A 20,075-nucleotide genomic window follows, 5' to 3' on the forward strand; every position below is an offset into this window, starting at 1 on the left:
TTTGGTAGTAGAGCTGTTGGTGTTGGTTGAGCAGGCGTTTCCTAGGTTTTATGCGCCATCGTGGGTAACAATCCACGTTTCGCCCTGGGACATATACTACCCTTTGACCACTCAAGAAATGGAAAGAAATGTCTGCTAAATTCAAAATCCAATCCTGAAACTTGACTTCAAATAAATCTAAGGGATTTGTTCATAAAAAATAATAGATGTAGAATCTTTCAAAATCTTTCTTTTCGTATTTTATACAATGTAAAAATTTTTGTAACAAACTACAATTTTCCTTGTTGTATACAATATATATACCATCATTTGATATTATCAAAATAAATACTATCTTTTTCATTAAAAATCTCGCTTGTTTTGAGTGTTTTCTTTCTTGTGTTGTATTTCAACTGTCACTTTCGTGTTCCCGCAATCAAATTAACGTGTGCGCCTTTGTACTTTCTCTGTCTTTCGCTTCGTTTACCTTTAATCTTCTGGGACTTTCCATGACAATTGCTTACCGCGCTCGTAAAGTGTTTTCAAAGCCAACGATAGTTTGTTTTCAGCTTGCAATTGTAGGTAGTGCTTGTACAGTTGCAATGTGGTACGAGCGTCTTCGATTGAATCGTGAGTTTCTGACTGAATTTTTGTACCTTGGAAAGGGGAGAAATCGCATCAGTTATTCAAATTCTTAAATCTCCGGAGTAAGTAATCAGATATGCTTACCTAGAAAATGCCACGCCAAAAATCGAAGGGAAACCATTCTGTGGTGCGGTAGATGAAATAAATGCACTGTGTCGATAATTTGATCCGGGGATACGATCATATTTATTACCCTGGAAATTTTCAGCAATAATAATAAAGTGAATGGACCGCCAGTAAGGGAGAGAGAGTAAATGGTATAAATGTCAACAACTGTAAACTTACCTAAAATCATTTTTTAGTCCATGACCCACAAATATCACACCCACATCAACAAGGTAGCGTAGCTTTTGATATGAATTCTTAAGTGTTGTTAGACGTTTGCTGCTAAAGTTTGCATCCAAATCGCCCGGTTTGATGCCCGAAAATTTTGTAAGGTAATCGACGACTTGCTCTTGTGTTGATATGTAATCGTCAATGAATGGGATACCTTCATCCTCTCCGCCTCTGTTGAAAATATTTCCACATGAAATTTGCGTTTAGAAGCATTTGATAATTCAATTTGATTTTTACCCTCTAATACAAGTTATTCGGGCTACACTCATATGGCTCGGCTTGATTGTCGCTGTTTTTCCATCTGGACGTATTTCACTTTCTTCAGGATTCAATGTGACAAACTCTGCATCCATCGCTACAAGATCGCCACGTTGTGGCATTTCGTCCAACGATAATGGTTTAAACAGTGAATCACTGCGTGTTGGATGTATTGGAGTTATTATATCCTGGAAGAGAAATCCCATGTAGTAAAGGTTCCTCCCCTCTGCGCATTATGATCTAAAATACCTGCAGGAATGGATTCAGGAATGTCTCTTCCGTTTCATCGCACTCAACTTCATTCAGTTCAGTGCTAGTATAGAAAAGAACACAAGGAACTTTCCAGTCTAGGGTATACCAAACAGACTCCTGAATTGAAACCGGTGAAATACTTTGCGGAGGTAAAAGAAATTAGAAACGAAGGTTCAAAGCAAAGTCCTGAATCGTATAATACCTGAAATCGTTGAAAATGTACCACTGATCTGGCTGCTCGTCGGTTGGTCCTAATTTAAGATCATAATATATTTTTCCTATTTTAATTAGAGCCACTAAGTTTTTCTGTACGCCATCATCAATTTGGCATACAACAGCTGTCAGATTGTAGTCTTTATATTTATCACTATCTGGAAGTTGGAAGAAACAAATTGATCGTGTGATAGAAGTTCTGGATTCAATACGATATGGATTGAAAAGGCATGCCTAATGGGGCCCAAATTACTTACAAGCATTCTGCTGAGGTTGTTCAAATTTACTAAATAACTCACTTTCGCCTGCACTATTATCACAATCATCACGAGGTTTTTCGGCAGACTGGAATCAAAGTCAGAATTCAATAATTTTCCAGGAGCATATCTGGAATGAACAAACCTCTTCTTGCTTGTTATTGTTGACGTTATCACTACCATCCACTTGAATTTCGAGTTCATCGTTTTCATCAATGCGCATTGAAAAGCTTAACGGAAACCATGAATTTTGTCTATATGTCGGTGGTACATTTTGAGATACATTTGTTGTTGGTGATTTTCTAGAAATAGGTATGAGAAATTAAGAGATTTGCCTAAATTCAGATAAAAAAATATCTTACCGATCTGGATGAACAAAGTGGCAGTCGACGCGTGAACAATTGAGTCCATAACGACAGGGTTTAATGGTGTTCGGCACAGCGGGACTCTCCGACTGTATTGTAAAGTTTCTGTTCAACAATCGTTTCAGGAATGTTAGGTCTTTCTCATTGTTCAACCCACAGTTCATTGATAGGATACGAGGTAGACTTGTTACCTGGAATATTTCAAGGAATTATTCGATTTAAAACTAAATCTTGTTTCTGTGAGTTTGTCATCTAACTTACCTTAATATATTGGTTTGTTGGGGAAAACTTCTTACAATTCTCACAAAACGTTGGAATTGTCTTTTCAACACATAACGAACTCTTTAAGATTTGGCCGAATGTAAAAAACTCATTTTCTTTACTGCTTGAAGGATATATTAAGTTGCATACAAGCAAGATGTTTCTTTTGGTTTTCTGCATTTATAGATAAAAGGTGGCTTTAGCTTTAAGCTTATAGTTTAAGTCACAGGAAGTAGGAACAAACCTTTTCATTGCACTTTAGACATTGATTAATGCATTTCTGCTTTGTGCCAAAAAGTTTACTGATATCAGTTTCCTCATTTATTTTGCTAGTTTCCGTTACTTCTTCCTCTTCTTTAGTTTCAGGGTCATCTGAAAAATAAAATAATGGTTTGAGATTTCATTAGAAATGATGGAAATTGGTACCAGAAGGATATGAAAATTGGAATACTAGGTCGAAGCTTGTCTTCAATCAATCCGAAGTTGTTACGGACACAACAACTGTGGCCCCACGTTGGGCGCCAGCTCTGTTACGATGAGACTCTAGCGTTCCATCACCTTAGCACCAACACGGTCCCCAAGGCTGTCACACCACTAAACTCCCATAACAGATTTGCCAGTCGTGAACACCGACTGTGGGAGATAATGTATGGAACCGGACGGCGAGATGAGGGGTTAGGAGTCAACAAAACTAAACCCACCCGGGGTAAACTACTCTAATAGAGTTGTAAAGTTTCGAGGTGAATTGACATCACCGAAGATTTCAATTCCAAAAGTGGTAAAATACCAAACGGCCTAATAAGGGAGGGGACTAAATCACAAAAACCTAACGCGCGCGGGATGGGCGTGGGAGGATTAGCTCTGAGCTAACTCTGGCATTTACGCGATGAGTGGCCTCCGTTTTCCTTTCCTTTTCATGGGGGCCAGATGACATAGTGGCCTTGCGGCGGGTCACCTCAACCTAAACCTTCACCCCGCGGGGGAGCCCTAGATATATTGGAGAACATACGCCTTCGGGAGGTTAGATGTGGATATCGCCGTTCTACCAGGCTTACTACAGTAACACCACATTTAGACCAATCGCCAGGGAGCACGGACATGATGGGGGGGAGGAGGGTCCTATTACATGTACTGCGCAACCTTCTATCGTGGGTATGATGTCCAATATATTATAACACGAGCATGCTCATATCGTGAAAAGTCCGCAAAATATTTTGGAGGGGTTAAAACCAAATCGGAGTCCAATATGGTGGAAGGGTGGTGTGAAGGGAAGAATCTCACGAGACCAGTTTCCTGAAGAAAAATCTGAATGAGCTCAAACTCCCATCTCTTTTGAGTGTACGGCCTCAGTTATGAAGCGACCCAAAATTTCTGGTAGTCATCCTGAATACGAAGCTATATTAAAACAAACACTTTGACAATGGAAGTAATAAAGGCAAGCAAAGCAGTTTTCACCGGACCAGTGTGCAATTTGCGTTCATTGATAAACATCCCCGGTCCCTTCAGCTCCAATCACGCGTGTTCATTAAATAAATAAAGAAATTACTTCGCTGTGAGGGTTTGCGTTTAGGCACTCGTACTTCTCGGACCTCAGTTTTCTTCCTCTCAACTTCCTGCGGTAGTTATCTCGCAGGAAACCGTATGCCAATTTTTTTTTCGGTCTCAGTATTTTCGCAACGTGTTCTCCTCAAAAGCTTTCGCCGCCCACCAGTTCACCCACCCCAGAGTCCTTTTCCAAGCTCGATCTGTTCTTGATCATTATGCTAATTGCCTGGTGGTCACTGTGAACATAGTCCTCACTAATTTGTAGACAACCCTTCTTGGTGAAGTGGCGCTCATACACTTCAGAGGAGATGTTTGAAGTCTCAACATTTACAAGAATCATGTGCAAAACACGCCCTCACCTAGCGTCCTTCGCGTCAAAATCAGAGCGCTAAGCATTTACTCATGCTCGGCAAGGGTAGCACTATATATACTAACGTCTTTTACCTTCGTTCTAATGAATCCTTCCACCTGCTGTTCCATTATTTCCTAACAGACTTGTTCAACCCAAGGCCATAGCGCTGCCGCGCCCATTCGATCCTTGATCCAAATGCCACCCCCGTGACTTCGATATAATCATATCGATATATTGTTCGCGGATGATTTACGTCGCCTGGAAGTGAATGAGGTTCATTTTTATCAAGGTCATCTGCGATTCGCGTTAAGAGCTCTTCTATACTCCGAGCACCTGTTGTTGCCTTCAATGTCTGGATGGTCGACATCTCCTTCCCTTCCCACAGTGTGCAAATTGGGCTAGCTCCACACCACTTCATGATATACCCCTCTGCTCTATGTTTATCTCCCACAATTCACTCGTTATTCCTACAAGTACATGCTTTGGTGATGTGGTCGAAGTCAAGGTATCTGAAGTGCCTCCAATGTCCTAAAGCGACACAGCTTTTCATTCTGACTCCCCGCACTGCCAACTGTTATTTCTTCATCCCCTAATAGGCAGATGATGGCGGTTTGTGTCTCCCAAAAACTTCCCGAAACGTTTTCATCGTTGACTCTTAAGATGTAATAAGGTTAAACTCCTTTTCCAAGGTCTCGTAAAAGTTCTCCTGCATAATGACATCACCTATATTCTTCTCAGATTATGGAGGTCTCCGCCTGCTAGCTCTTCTGCTCGTTTCCTTTCCTAACGTCTTTCCCATTTGACTCAAAAAATTTTCCCACGATTGCATCTTTAGATTTCTTCTTGAGCTCCAATATTAGGTCTTCTTTCTGACACCATCTAATGTGGCTAACATAATCTCTCAAAGTGGTAAACTTCGGCTCTCCTGAGAATATCAGTGTAGGACCCTTGCCTCATTCGTAGACTATGATAACCTCCGGTCATTTCCTCTTCCGACCTCTCCTTTTCCGAGATGCCATCTATTTCCAGGCTCCCACACTCCACTTTTCGGAACGCCTATAGGGTCTTCCAACACGAAAGAAATGAGGCAGATGGGACTTCTGATCTGCCGGTGGGCTCATGGCCGCGCTTACAGTCTTCTGATCGGAGTGTAGAGTATATCCCTCGTTATTTATTTTCCCCTTCATTATCAGAGAGACTGGGCTTGAAATTCATTACCATCACACTTTATGCAGTGCAGTGAGAACTTCACCAGCAACGAGACAAACACAAGATGAATACGAATATCCATGACAGCCGGGAGTCGAAGCCGGAGCTAAGATCGAGAGACTGGCACTGTACCCTCTCAACTATCACAACGTCTTCGTATTTCGTCTTCCTTATTTCCTCCTCCTATTTTGGATAATAGACAAACTTGGCCAGACGTAGGCCCTCATTCGTCAGGTTAGAGTCCTTTGACGATGTTTAAGGAGAATATGACGGGCTGTACAATTTCCAGCTCAAGTCCGCATTTTTCGCGTAACCTTCAACTTACCAGCTCTCACACACAATTTTCGCAATGATTTTCATTCGATAAAACTAAGTTGCAGTACTTGCTCACTATTCGGCCAGAGAGCTCAGATTTTTGTTGCTGAAATTCTTCAACGAATGTTTAGCCTTTTTTAGAAAGCAACTATTGCAATCTTGTAATATATGTGTGTCATGAATTTAGAATCTTTAAAAAGTCCGATTGATATTTAATACTAAAGAAGGCTAGAGTTTAGAGTAGTTCTAGGAGCAGAGGTAGAAAAGAAAAAATGTCTAAGAGGAACAAATGAAGCAATAATAAATCTACTTTTTGGGCCAACTGCATGTGATATGTAAACACAAAACCTTATTAAAATCGGTTTACCGTCTGTCTGTCTGTCTGTCTGTCCGTCTGTCTGTCTGTCTGTCTGTCCGTCACACGCATTTATCTCGGAGACGGTTATAGCGATTGGCACCAAATTTGGTAGAAAGGTGGGAACTGTGAACGCTCACGCATACAGTGAATTACATCCTTTTACGTCCAATTTAAGGGGGGGTCCCCATACATGCAAAAGGGGGGTGTACAATTTTTTTTCATCAAATATAGTCATGTGGGGTATCAAATTAAAGGTCTCAATTAGTACTTTTCAAAGCCGATCTTAGTTTTGACATTTGTTGGAAGGGTGGGGAGCGCGGGGGGTTGAAAGTGATCACTTCTTTAAGGGGGCCATTCTCAGAAACTACCAAACCGAAAAATCTGAAAAAAATCAGGAGGCTGCCATTATATAGTGCCTGGGCTCCGAAATACCTTCCATGCCGATATCTGTTTAAATAAAGTTAATAATAGTATATTACTACAATTTTTTGTAATTAGTTAGAAACCCCCCTTACGTTCTTTCTAGTACCATGAAATTTTGCAGTGATATAGGCTATAATATAGAGCATGATCCTACCAAGTTTGGTGGAAATCGCACTATTACTAACAAAGTTATAATACCTCAAATTTGTTGCTTCTTTGAAAATTGAAGACTATGAATGTCAATATCACCCGAAAGTGGACACTCTCACATAAAATATGGATATATTAGGTGCTACGTACTAAGAAATACACAAAACCTTTCGTACCTGAAGCGTCCAGCTTCCGGTTTCCCGACTTGTTTAATTATGAAAAGTCCTAAAAAGCTTTTTCGGTTTCGTCTCAAAATACTAGAATTAATGGGAAGCCTACGTCTACTGCTTACCAGTCTTCACGTCAATGCATTGGAAGATTCCTTCATTAGTATTCTGTCCTTCCGGTCGCATCACAGCTGGATCAACATAACCTGAAGTCACAAAGTCCTCTACAAATTATTTTATTTCAATAAGGAATACCTTTTTTAGGCAACCAAGTATCTGATCTTACCATAAACCCCTGTGTAAAGCAAGGTATTTATATAGTTGTTCTTCGATGACTCCAGAATTTCGTAATGCATTTGGTGAAGAATAAATCGATTCCAATTCTGTGGGAATATTTCCTCTGATGAAATTCTCGTTTAAAGTTTTTGGGATATCTAACTTACTTGTATCAAACTGATTAGATTTATTGATTGCGAGGCATAGCGATCGGACAATATCAAACCAAGTGCAGCCGCCTCAGGCACAGTACGAAACGATCTCAGAAAATTACTGGCCTGACACGGAGATGCAGCTGAAAGAGAATCTGCTTGCAGACCTTAGAAATTTTCTGGATAGGAACTAAATTACCTGTCGATTTATCCAACATGTGAAACAAAAAACCCAACTCACAAGACAGACAAAACTCTTTTGCGCAGGAATGTGAAAGCAACTTTTTACGCAACGGATATATGTAATACAGAACTTGAAGCATCGAATTACAGTAAGCGTTTGGAAGTGTTGCTTCAAGGCCAGCAAAATTGGTTTGATTGTGGGATTCAAAGTCGAAATCTTGTGTTCCCAGTTTGGAATATTTCATTTCAACTTTGCGGTAGCGTCTCGGAATGATTTTCACTCCGGACTCAGTTATTTTAGTTGTGCTTGTAGACGCGATTGCGGTGCTATTTGATCCATTACTGTCCATAACATATTGCACCTAGTTGAAAAAAATTGATTCCATTCCAGTAAAACATTTCTTTCTATGATGGTAAGTAATTCTCACCTGATTTCTCCTAGTAAGTCGTGGATTTGGCGCATACCCAATGGGTCCTTGCATCTTCATACTATTCAATATTTCCGGGTCAATGGATTTTGGTCTGCGATAGTTGAAAGCCATTAGGTCTGGGCTCCAATCACTGTAATACCGTGTTCCTGTTACAAGATGCGGAAGGGGAATGGATGACAACGGGAAATTTGTGTCAGTAATGGGGATCATAGGAAGTGGTTCGATAGGATCTGGAAACTCGGTTTCACGGGAAAAAGCATTGAATTGCGGTTCCGGATAGGCGGTCGCACAAATCATATGAATTCGCCCAGATTCTCCAAAAGCCATTGCCTGGCCCGATGAACTTATATCAAGACAAAGGCTTTGGGGAGCAGTAACCATTTGTGACAACTGAAACAAAAGCAAATATTAAAACTATTCAAAGGTATCGTTGGAAATTTTCTGCACTTACTTGATACATACAAACTCTTGGTTCACTCAATTCGATTGTGTCTACCAGTTGGAATTCGCCCAGGTTAGAGGCAATGGCTACACGTGAATATTGTGACGGCAAAAATCGAATGAGCGTTGGCTCAATGAATACTTGAATCGGAGAAACAAGCCGCAACATTCGAAGGTCATAGACCATGAGAAAACGATCTACTGCGATGGTTCCTTGCCTGGTGAATATCAGAAATGAGGTTTAGAAAATTTATCGAGAAGCAGTTAGTTTACGGAACGGAAAAGTGTTTTCGTCAATTTTAACGGCACCATTTTCTAGTGTTGAATAAAAATATAAAACCGGAAGTTACGGCAGATGTTTTTTGTAAATATAACTGGCTGTTAGTGGAATTCAGCGTTACTTACGGAAAATTTATTGAAGAGAAAACTAGCGAGCGAATCAATACATCATAATAAATTTCCTGATGATGTGGGAAAATATAATGATAAATGATTGCAATTCTGTCAGTCATGGCAATTTTCTCTTATGAGGAAATAGAGAGAAGTTTATTTACTGAACTATGTTTTTAGCTACCGAAATGATTGGTGGGAAAAGGATTATTACTATATTAGCAACGAACTCCTTATAATTTTTCCATACAGTTATTATGAATCTCATCTCATATGTATTTTCAATGGAAAAAAATTATATATGTTCCTCAGCTTTTATCTGATAGGATTTTTTCGATTCTTATAATGATCAAAAACGGTATTGCTCTCCTCATTAAATCTAAAGGAAATTATAACCCCAAGTGCAAGAAGTGCATTTCTTAAAAGTTGGAAGTTACAAGGTCTGATCAAAAAGTTACAGGACTATTTTACCAGTACTCCAAAGGAAGGCCGAAAAATGCTATGATTAACAACATTTGTAGTGTCCGCGGCTTTTGCGACATATACGATATTGCATTAGCCTTGTCCAGCCACAGTTTGGCGGTGGAGTGCATTTAATAATATGCAGCATTTCTTCTTTTCTCATGTTTCGGTACTTCTTAGTTTTTCCAATATATTTCTTGCAATTTCCGAATTTCCGTCCCGACGTTCACAATTATCAAAAATTTAATATATATAAAATTATTTTTATTTTATTAGAAAGAATCTACCACCTGGTACTTTACCCCAAAACCCGAAGATCCATTTAAATATTTCAACTGTAACATAATAATAATAATAATTGGCGCAACAATCCATATTGGATCAGGGCCTTGAAGTACATTAGAGTAACACTGTAGGAGACCATTTGGTCAGTATTGCGCTCGCCCGGGATTATTACCCTGATTTGACTCAGGTACTCATTCAGAGCTGAGTCGACTGGTATCCGACGTCAAATCACGATACAAATCCCACTGCCACCAGTGAGATTTGAACCGCGACCTTCCGTACAAAAGTCTTGTTCCCTAACCTGATGTTGTTGCTGGCTGGGGCGATGGTAAATTTATTTTGTGATGACCAGGGGGACCTGGACCGAAGGATGAGAATGAACGATCGGGTTAGAAGGGATTTTTTTTTGGAGAGGCCTTTGTGTGGGGAATTTTATATTGACGGTGGCGAACTCCCTTTCGAACACAACTCTGTCGTGGTGGGGGAGTCTGTGGTAGTTTACTATTACACTAAGGGTTTCCACAAACACATGGAAATAAAGGATTGTAACTCTCCAAGTGGTAAGAAGTCACAGGCTTCGAATGAGAAATCAGATCGTGGCCGAGGCACTTATTTTGGAGGCCTCACCAAATTCATGTACCACCACGGAGAAATCTGTGGAAGACAGACTCTCCACTTCAGTGGAAAACTTGCACCTGTTGTCTACGGTCAGCCAGAAAGGATAGTCGAACAACTCCCTTAATAATGTCAGAATGCAATCCTAGAAGAGAGAAACTGTTTCATTCAGCTGTTTTCAGCTGGTCTGATGACTGCGAACATAGGGTGCGCCCCTACATTCGTGGGAACGAGAAGAAGTGAAGCAATGACCTAACAATCTGCACTTCAAAGTTGTTAGAGTTGATTAGAGACTGGCGAGTGTTAGATGAAGTCTCACTCTCAGATCACCGTTACTTAGAATTTAGTCTGACTATTGCAGGCGAACAATCTCTAATACAAAGACAGAATCTTAGGAAAACGGATTTGACAAGGTTCAATGCACTTCTTGGTGACAAAGTGGAGCTCCCTGGCAAAACTAAGGACTCTTTTGGCGATAGAAGATCAATCAATCAATCAATCAAACTCTGAATCGCACACTTTTAGAGTGCTTTGAAAAGGCTTGCCCCATTTCAAGGCCAACGCGGTAAAACGGTTCCATGGTGGAACCGAGAATTGGAAAGACTCAGGAAATTAACCAGACGACTTCTAAATTGTCCAAGCAAAGTTTGTAAGGATGAAGACTGGTTAAACTTAAACGACCCCCCTTTAGACCATATTGTGAGAAACTGGAAGGTGAAAGGGAGACTTCTAGGTTGTCCAGAGTCCTTAATAAGGATAAGTAGGCCAAGTTAGACTCTCTTAGAAAACCGAATGGTACTTTCACGATCTTCAGAGTTGTCTATGCAGATTTTCTTGGAAGTACACCACCCGGGAGAACAGGCCTCAGAAGTGGGTGGAAGAGAAATGGTGATTTTTGCAAACCTTTCAACACGAAGGTGTTGCAAGGCGAATTGGGACACTACGAGGGCGGTTGTTACCAATGAAAAGGCGAGAGCTGTTATATTATCGTTTGAATCCTTTAAAGCACCTGGCATTGGTGGCGTGCGTGGCGAAGAACTTCAGCTTAACATCATTTTCGCTCAAATGTCTGGAGACTCGTTGAGCGTCGCATTCGCGAGTAGGCACTAAGGTCGCACCCACTAAATGAAAACCAACATGGAAAGTCCTGTGAGTCTGTTATTTATTCTTTGGTTTCAATGATAGGGGACGCAACTCTGAAAGGCGAGTACGCTATGGGGGTGTTCGTGGACATTGAAGACACGTTTGACTGTGCGCCATTCCGAAAGCTCTGTGATGCTATCAGAGAGCATGGGTGTTGATGAAACTTTAATTAAGTGGTCGAGCCATCGTTTTTTTTATTTCATTCCCAGGTTTAGCTCGCGCGATGTCCCGTTGCGATGTCCAGTGCGGACCTACACATCGGTTAATGACACGTGGGGATCGAAGTGTTCAAATTCCCGAGCTTGGAAAGCGAAGAGGATTTAATAGTGTCGACGGAACATTTCGATGGAGCATCAGTATTTGCAGGCGGACCTCCACGATCAATTTCACCAACTTTCTTTCCTTTTTAGGTTTTGGAATAGCTCTCCCCTCTTGGTCGTCTTCGCCCACTCAGGATTATTGGTTTTCTATCGACCAATCTCATTTTGCCATTATACGTTGTTTATAGAGGTCAGAGGCTATGCTCTGGCATTAAACTTTGTGTGCAGTTGGGGAAATACACATACCGAAATATACAACTACTTGAAATGGCAAATGACGACGAAAATTTCTTGAAAGCCATTAAGTACCATTATTTTTATTATTAGGTGGAACATGGGTGTATGGGTACGATGAGTAAAAAAAGGACGCACCCTACACGACCGAGACAAGCTTGTCATATGAAATTCTATGTCAATATTGTGCTCAGGGTATTTTTTGATCACCCCTTCTATACCATTTTACAAGAAGGCCATTGATACGACGTTGATTTTGTATAAGGTAAACGGCATTTGTGCATAAAATCATTTCTGATTGAGCCGCTGAGAAATTGCAAGTTCAATGCCCAACGTTCAGAAGATATTTAACGGCTTAAGATTGTAAGTCATGGCGAACAAACAATTGTGTGCATTCGTCACGCAGTTGCTCGCTCCGCTACAGCATTCCACCCCCAGCTAAAACTAAAGGGGCTCGTCAGCTCTTTCGGAAAGAAAGACATTAACCCGATTAGACAGATCAGGCTAGAAAGATGTTCGAAGCGGTCCTCGTAAAGTATGAAAAACTGAATCATCCGTCTGCGACTCTGAAATTTCCGGAAAATCGGCGGCCGCGGGGATCTAGACCTTATTCTTTCCAGACGCGTGTGGAATGTTGGGAGTATACTGGCTGATAAAGTTCAGTGCCGAGGGGACACTTTGTCAGGCTCCTGTTTCGAAGAAAAGAAAAGACTTATGGTCAGCAAACACTGTGAACGGCTTGCCTCCGAGGGAATACCAAAAGTACTTTATTGCGAGATATGCGGCTAATAACTCACGATCGCAGGGGCAGTAGTTCCTTTTAGTGGGCTTCGACAAATATGGCTAGGAGTGCATCTTGCTGACGGAAAGCCAGAAGTGTAGCTTCCACCAGCTATTGCTTGGTGGTCCCAAATGCCTGAATAGCTCGCAACCAAGTGGAAATTTTTCTTCGTTCCAGACAGGCAAGGGTTAAAAATTGATTGATAGTGGGCAGTGACTGAATTAGGATATCGTTCTGGAATCGTCTGCGCATTATTTAGACATCTATAATTGCCACAAAATCTCCTTTCTCCATTGGGTTTAAGGACCACATGAAGTGGTCAAGACCAACAACTGTCTGAAGATCTCACACTTTCAGCGCAACTACGAGCTTCTGAGTTGGTAATAGATGTTGGTTAGAAAAAATAAGAGAGCCAGTAGCGCTGATGTGATGCTGATCATTCTGCTTAACCGGCTCAGAGAGACTAGACTTGGTAGTGATATTGCGGTATTTTTTAAGTAGTTCACGAATACGTGGGTCTGCAATGTCCTTCAAAAACAATGGAAAGAGCGTTGGGACTGCAGGTTGAGATTCCTCCTGATGACTTAAGGGAGGTTGTGGGGTCCGGCACATTAAGTCTGCGCCTAAGATGGCAGTGCTGAAATCCGTTATTATGAAGCGTAAAAAAAATTGGTCGAAGACTTAGACTCATATATACAATTCTTGTCGGTATTCTTAAGGGTGTCGCGAGTTTTAAGGTTTGTAATGTTAGTCGACGATTCCAGGATGCGGGGGAAATCAAGAGTTCAGCGCGAATATCGATTAGGTAGTGTTGCTGACACTACAGAACTGTTAGGTGACATGGTGCTTTATTTCGGGTAGCCGTCGCCAGAGCCCCGGGCAAGCCTAAATTTTTAGGAGGAAAGTGCAGGATTTGGTGCCTTTCGTGGCCTTTTCGTCAAAGTTTCAATGGTACCAGCATGCATTGGCACTTGTCGAGGGTCCCGACGACTAACTACGCGATCGCCCTTTTCGAGAGCTAGATCAAGACCGTGATCTTGTCCTACTTCTCGAATGCGAAGCACCGACCATCTCTGCTAATTTCAAAACAGTGGCTGTTAGCGCTAATTCTGTCTGCTGCAGCTGAGCCACCTGGGTCGATGTGTCACATGACAACCACTCGTTGCGCAAGAACCTCTTGATCTTCTGTGGTAGCGGCCAACTTATTCAGAAACCCCGCACATGGCCTGTGTGCTTTCCGGGAGTCTCTGCGGCCACAAAGACTGTAGTAGCTTTGCTTCACTTCACGTAACAGTTGGTTTGGCGTACGATCACCAAGCGTTAGCTCTGTCCATAAGTGATTTAGCTTAGCCATTTCACTTACTGACAGGCGTTTAATGAGCTAATCTTGTAACCACGTATAGGAACAATCTTCTAACACGTCGGGGATAAGCTCAATTGTCTCTTTGTCCAGCCAGATGAGCGCATAATTAAACCGCGTGGCCGCGGGTTAACCGTGCCGTCTCTTGCGGCACTTTCGTTTTTAATTTGGCTTGAACAATGGGAAATGTCTAATGCAAAATTACAAAAAAGGAAAGAATGAAGTTGATTTATTTGTGCCTTGAAATAATTTTCCCTTATAATGCTGGCTGGCGAAAACAGCGTCGATGTTGACTTCACTGATGGTTGCCGCATACACAAATTTGCACGTAAAATATGTACTTCGAGTTTCTCGTTTCTCTCCAATGCACTGAATGGTAGGGTAGGTAGGTATCAGTGGCACAAACTCCTAAGGCCGTGACTGTTGTTATGGGAGCAGGGAGGCAGAGTCCAGCCGGCTCGGATCCTCAGAGCCAACCCGCAGCACTCACGAAAGAAAGCAGACTCGGCCCCCGACAGCCGCCAGCGGAACACCGACTGTATTTGCCGAAGGACTGTCAAGAACAGAGCCTTGCCTAGCCAATCCGTCAGCCCGCTCATTCCCCTCTATGTTCCTATGCCCGGGAACCCAGAGAAGAGTGACCTTGAGCGTGCCGCCCAGACGGTTCAGCGCGTCTCTGCACCGCCCCACACTGAATAATTTAACTTCTTTTGGCGTTCAGTGCGTGATATCATGAAATCAGAATAAAAAGGGATAAATATCGCCCTCTAAGCTCGTTTCTTTTCCGCGGGCCAACAAACTTCGTTGTACCTCTCACAAAGTATCCGGAACTTGAATTGGCCGGACAAATTTTATGTATTTGATATAAAATAGGTGTGCTAATCACGTCACTCCGCCACAATACCATCTAATTGATGTAGTTATATATGTAATCTAAAGAACAGAGATTGAACTGTGGTGGGTACAACAAAACCAATTCGGGACTCTGCCGGGATTCACCAAACAAGAGCGCTCTTACCCCTTTCATTCTTATCATAAGCACTGCCATGCTCGGCATGCAACGGTCAGTGCCCTACATATTGATTTACACCGATTATGTTTCCCTAGCGGCTCATAACAAATTAAATCCCGGGCAACCCGTTCAAACTGGGACTGATCAAATCATCACGAGGGGCTACGGGTAAATTGGCCCTATTGTGAAGTCTACATTCTATTCCAGAATCACGTCCAAAAAGAGGACATTCGCTATCGATGTAGTATATCACACTAATTGTTGGGAGAAAAGGGTTCTTGATGCTAGACATTTGGTCCAGCAAAGGCCAGCCGAAATAGCGGTGGTTTGAGATGCCAGAAACTTCTCATCTCCTCTCCAAATTAACCGACCTTGCATGTAAGGAACTTCTGTCAGCGCCTGCAATTCCTTTTTAAATGGACCTTAAAAGAAAATGTCATCTAGACACACATCGAAGTCCTGGTTTTGCACAAATAAAACGGCGAACTCTATTCAAAGTAAACATTCTGAACCCACGTCATTTCGAATATACGATGGGCATATTTCGGGCATTTCTGATTACTATGTCTTACTCGGGAATGCTTTCGACAAAGTATGTCCCTCAACATACCATTGAACGGCACATGCACTAATATTGTCAGCTGTGACTTTTCATGTTTAATATTTTTCGAACAACAACAGATTGGAAGCACAAGCGATCCAAGAACGAGCACAAAATTTATTTCAGGGGACGTCTCAAAGAGCACTATCTTCTTAGAATTGATATAATCAGATTCTTTCCAATCACACTTACCGATTCGCGAATCCACAAGATATTAAGTAATTCCCCTGAACATCGAAATCCGATAAGTTGCCGTGAGGAGCCTTGATTGTGTGTTCCACGTTGAGTGAGTTGAAATCGCGCAACGTTATGTTTCCTAATGTATCACTTGCCAGCACGCAGCGCGAGTTCTTTCTCAAGATTGTGCATGCATTCTCAACATAAGCCTGAAAACAAACACCCAGAGGGGTTAGACCTTCACTGGAAAGAAGCAGTTGCAAGTTTCCTCACCAGTTTAGTTTCCATGATGGTAGGGACATCAAAATCGATAATGTGATCCTGATAGCCACCGATAAGTACTCGAGCCGGGGACATTTGCAGCATGCAGAGATTGTCCTTCATGTTCGGTGATCTGAAAGACGCAAGAATATATGATCAATGCAACGCAATAATAAGTGGCAACCGCGGTACTGACTTATGCGTGAATTTAGGCATCCCGCGTCGAATCTGATGTCTTAATGTCGTCTGTGTCAAAGCTAGAATCCCGCTGTCGATAGTCGTGATCTGTCTTACGATGTCCGTTGCGTGCACTTGAAACGATGTGTACTTCTGCATCGCTCCTCCGTAGTAAGACGTTACGTGTCCCTGCGTGTGGGGCAGCCAATCAAAGTTAGACTCACGGTCACAAAACATTTGAACGACACTCAATAACTTACCCCTTGATTTCCCATCCATAGGAGCTCCTCGTACGCATCGTAAGCCACCGTCGTTACGTTGTATTGTTCACCCCCATCAGCCAGTACAGAACAGAATTCCACATACTCCGGATCGGCTTCACCCAAGTTGTATGGTCGGAAATTAGGCGAAAACTGATTCGGTCGATTTGGAGCTTCATACATATCTACGACGAAAGAGGTTTCAGTGAAAACTTCCGCACTTTTGCATAATAACTTCAGCTCAGTGAAATGGAGCAGACACAGGTGACGGAGAAAGGGACCCAGAAGTGTCAAAACTCGAAAATGCGATGCAATTTCTCGCACGATTACTTACTCGTGATGGGGATGATATCTTCAGAGGGATTCATGGCGTCAGCGCCTAGGTACATATATTCCATAATACTATATACTAATCAAATTATTAGAATCAAAATTTCCGAATATTTCGATAAATTATTAAATTTTGTCTCGACGTCAACAAATAACAATAGCATACTTGTGTTCTTCTTCTACTTTGACATATTTTCAAAAGTGTCGTACAGAGATCGGTAGGTGAATGTAGAGATTGCATCTGACCCCGGTACAGTCACTATAAAAAACTTTTTGGGTATTGGTGTCACTTTCTACTTTCGTGGATGATAAGCAGTCGCTTATACGGAAAATATTCGATTTTTATAATATACAATTCGTTAGGAAGTATAGCGAAACATTTTCAACCGATTTGATTAGATTGCTTGTTATAAATATTTGGAACTATTGTTGCCTTCAACGTTCAAAGTTCCAACGTGTGCTTAGTATTTTGATTATGATATAATCTTTATTTTGTTTCTAAATTTAAGCAGAATAAAGTATGTTTGAAAGTGAGCAAAATTAACATATTTTGGCAGATGGCTAATTATGCTTCCCATAATATGCCCGGAAAGTCTATAAGGGTAATATCTATGGTAGAAAAAGAAGACGAGGCAGGCCCTGCCTGAGATGGAGCGATGGTGTAGGTCAGGACACCAGACAGCTTCTAGTGATATCGAATTGGTAGACCTGGCGCAAAATCAGGATGTCTGGAGTTCCTTATTAAGGCAGGTCTAGACCGGATACCGGTTGTTGCGCCGTTGATGATGATAACATTTTACCACCGTCACTAACTGCAAAGCCGTTCTTTACGAGACCACCACACTTTAACATCGGCCGTTGATTGCTGTCGTACGAATCAAACCACCGATAAAACAGCGTGAGGAATTCATTGGTTCGACGACTGAGTCAAAAACAAGATTCACAAAGCGGCCCACGGAACCGTCGGGGTCAGGTAAACGGTTTATCAACCAAGCTACTTGGCTTTGATATGACGCTGTTCAAATGAAGGTCCGTGAAAAGAAACGTCTCTACCACAAAATTCGCGACGATAAAACGCTGGCCAATTAGCAAATTTACAAGAATGCCAACCGAGAAGCAAAGAAAGCGATCGCTGTTACCCGAGCGGTCCATTACAAAGATCTTTATGATAAACTGGACACTTAGGATAGCGAGAGACATATGCATCGGTTTGTCAAAAGCTGATATCAATGCACACAGGATATTGAACACTTCTGTTGCATTAACGATAAGAATGGTGCTTTGTTTATCGATCAACAAACCACGATGGATAGATGACGAGAGTATTACGAGCAGATTTCAACGAAAGAGTCTTTTTCTAAAGTCGTAGCGCTAGAGACGGACGATCTTATGCGCCTCCTAATTGCACAGTATGATAATCTCCATATGCGATTATGGAGAGTCTTCAGAAGCAAGGTGGAGGGCAAAAGTGAATTCGTTACGATCCGTGTAGACGACCGATCTCTGGAGGCAATTAAACGTCAAAATTGCCATATCAACTATATATTTAGCAATATAAATGCGCACATGTATAGAGAAAAACCGGGGAAAGATACTTCGAAGGAGACATCGGGTGGAAAACTTAGCCAGGTCCCCGAAGGAATCCCGGAGGCCATAGAGGCTGAAAAGATAGGATAAAGTAGTGCAGTGATTTCAAGGGTAATCTTCAATGTCAACATTGGAATAGTGTTGGCTTAAGAACCCTGGATGTATTGGGGACAGATTCGTGATCTACAAGGAGAAAATATGCAGGTAATTTGGGACTCTTATTGCGAAAAATCAAGACCTTGCATTATTTTTAAACATTATTCAAAATATATATGTAGAGTAGAGTCCAAGTCTCCCTGGAAACCGGGGGGAGAACTCGAGAGGCAGTCGTGGCATCGGGCTACTTCCCAGGAGACGAATATCCAGATCCCACCGGAGCTAGTTGCTAGAATAAGAGAGAGAGCTACAACTTTTCCTCGAAGTCTCGGACGCAGCGACAGTAATCGAAGAAGTGAATACCTTTTTCTTGGCAATAAACTAAAAATATATAACGTAGGGAACATTCCAACATTCGTAACCAGCACCAGGCAAAAAGTACTAGACAGACATAACTCTAGGGAATACTCTGATGAACGAATTGGTCAGGAACTGGAGGGTGTCTGATGAACACTCTATGTCGGATCACGGAATAAGCAGATTCATCATTGACTCCGAAATAAATAGAATAATTAAAAATCCCAGTGGAAAAATAACATGGCTCATCTACAAATTTGTGGTGATATCAGAACATCTGGAACTGGAAACAGTGGTGGTCGTCATTGACGTACATTGAGCCAACTGCTCGGCTAAGACAATTAAGCCATCAAGGGATATATCCTGGTGGAATAAGAACCTAGTCAGAATGAGAACATAGGTTCGAAAAATGTTCAACCGGTCAAAACAAACTGGAAACTGAGGTACGAAAATGAACTGATTGCGTATAGTAACATGATCAAGGAAGCACACTGGAACAGCTTCAAAAACAACCAAGCTATACAAAGCTATAGCCAAAGACAAGGGAATATTTTCTGCTTGTCTGAAGAAGAAAGATGGGACACTTACTGAGACTGAGGAGGACAGAGTAAATCTGTTTCTCAGAACTCATTTTCCGATGTCTTCCCCTACGGTGAAAAGCGACAATGTCCTGGCTAGCACCCCAACAACGAACACAAGGGGAAGAAAGGAGAACTGGAAAGTAGCGAAATAGGTAAGCTCGGAAGCTTGGATAAGGTGGGTAGCGGGACCTTTCAAACCACTGGAATTATCCGGAGTAGATGGCATTTCCCAGCACTGCTCCAGAGAGACCTCTCTGTGGGCTAGCAACCTGCAAATTTTGAAACTTTATTGTTACTGAACAACAACAACGCCTTGAATAGGGACTGACCTCAAGGCAATAACCTTTGGCTATTGAAAACGGACTATGATTAGATTGGAAAGTAAGCACGTTCCTCGACAACAGCCGCGTGGTAGCAGCAGACGCGAATCCGATGTCTGACGGCTGCCGCAAGGAACGCTCTCTTGACCTGGTAGCCG

General features: G+C 41.9%; 1 protein-coding gene across 3 annotated transcripts; it reads right to left on the bottom strand.

Moving 5' to 3' along the window:
- Nucleotides 1-209: 209 nt before the first annotated feature.
- LOC119655180 (PAN2-PAN3 deadenylation complex catalytic subunit PAN2) lies at nt 210-17,178 on the bottom strand. Of its 3 annotated transcripts, none has more exons than XM_038060934.1 (22): nt 16,981-17,178; nt 16,647-16,831; nt 16,406-16,575; nt 16,222-16,342; nt 15,964-16,157; nt 8,579-8,786; nt 8,125-8,517; nt 7,713-8,058; nt 7,529-7,668; nt 7,372-7,468; nt 7,211-7,309; nt 2,811-2,938; nt 2,567-2,740; nt 2,303-2,496; nt 2,086-2,242; nt 1,941-2,028; nt 1,673-1,841; nt 1,468-1,609; nt 1,198-1,406; nt 910-1,131; nt 709-818; nt 210-635 (listed from the first exon to the last, which is right to left on the bottom strand). In XM_038060934.1, exons 1-22 carry the CDS (start codon nt 17,042-17,044, stop codon nt 469-471), a joined length of 3,777 nt encoding a protein of 1,258 aa, XP_037916862.1. In that variant the 5' UTR covers nt 17,045-17,178; the 3' UTR covers nt 210-468. The 3 variants fall into 3 exon arrangements, with proteins under 3 accessions (XP_037916862.1, XP_037916864.1, XP_037916865.1); XM_038060936.1 differs by having other exon boundaries at nt 469-635; nt 7,529-7,656; XM_038060937.1 differs by having other exon boundaries at nt 469-635; nt 7,211-7,291.
- Nucleotides 17,179-20,075: the final 2,897 nt, after the last annotated feature.

Source organism: Hermetia illucens, chromosome 4 (assembly GCF_905115235.1).
Source record: "Hermetia illucens chromosome 4, iHerIll2.2.curated.20191125, whole genome shotgun sequence".
Taxonomy (NCBI): Eukaryota; Metazoa; Arthropoda; class Insecta; order Diptera; family Stratiomyidae; genus Hermetia; species Hermetia illucens.

What these genes read in the sequence shown, in the direction of transcription:
- LOC119655180 (XM_038060934.1), bottom strand. Translation starts at nt 17,044, where the DNA reads ATGGAATATATGTACCTAGGCGCTGACGCCATGAATCCCTCTGAAGAT. An exon ending in GACTTACTAGGAGAAATCAG is followed by an intron (nt 8,059 to 8,124) that starts GTGAGAATTACT and finishes TTTTTCAACTAG; the next exon opens with GTGCAATATGTTATGGACAG. An exon ending in TTTGGCGTGGCATTTTCTAG is followed by an intron (nt 636 to 708) that starts GTAAGCATATCT and finishes CCCCTTTCCAAG; the next exon opens with GTACAAAAATTCAGTCAGAA.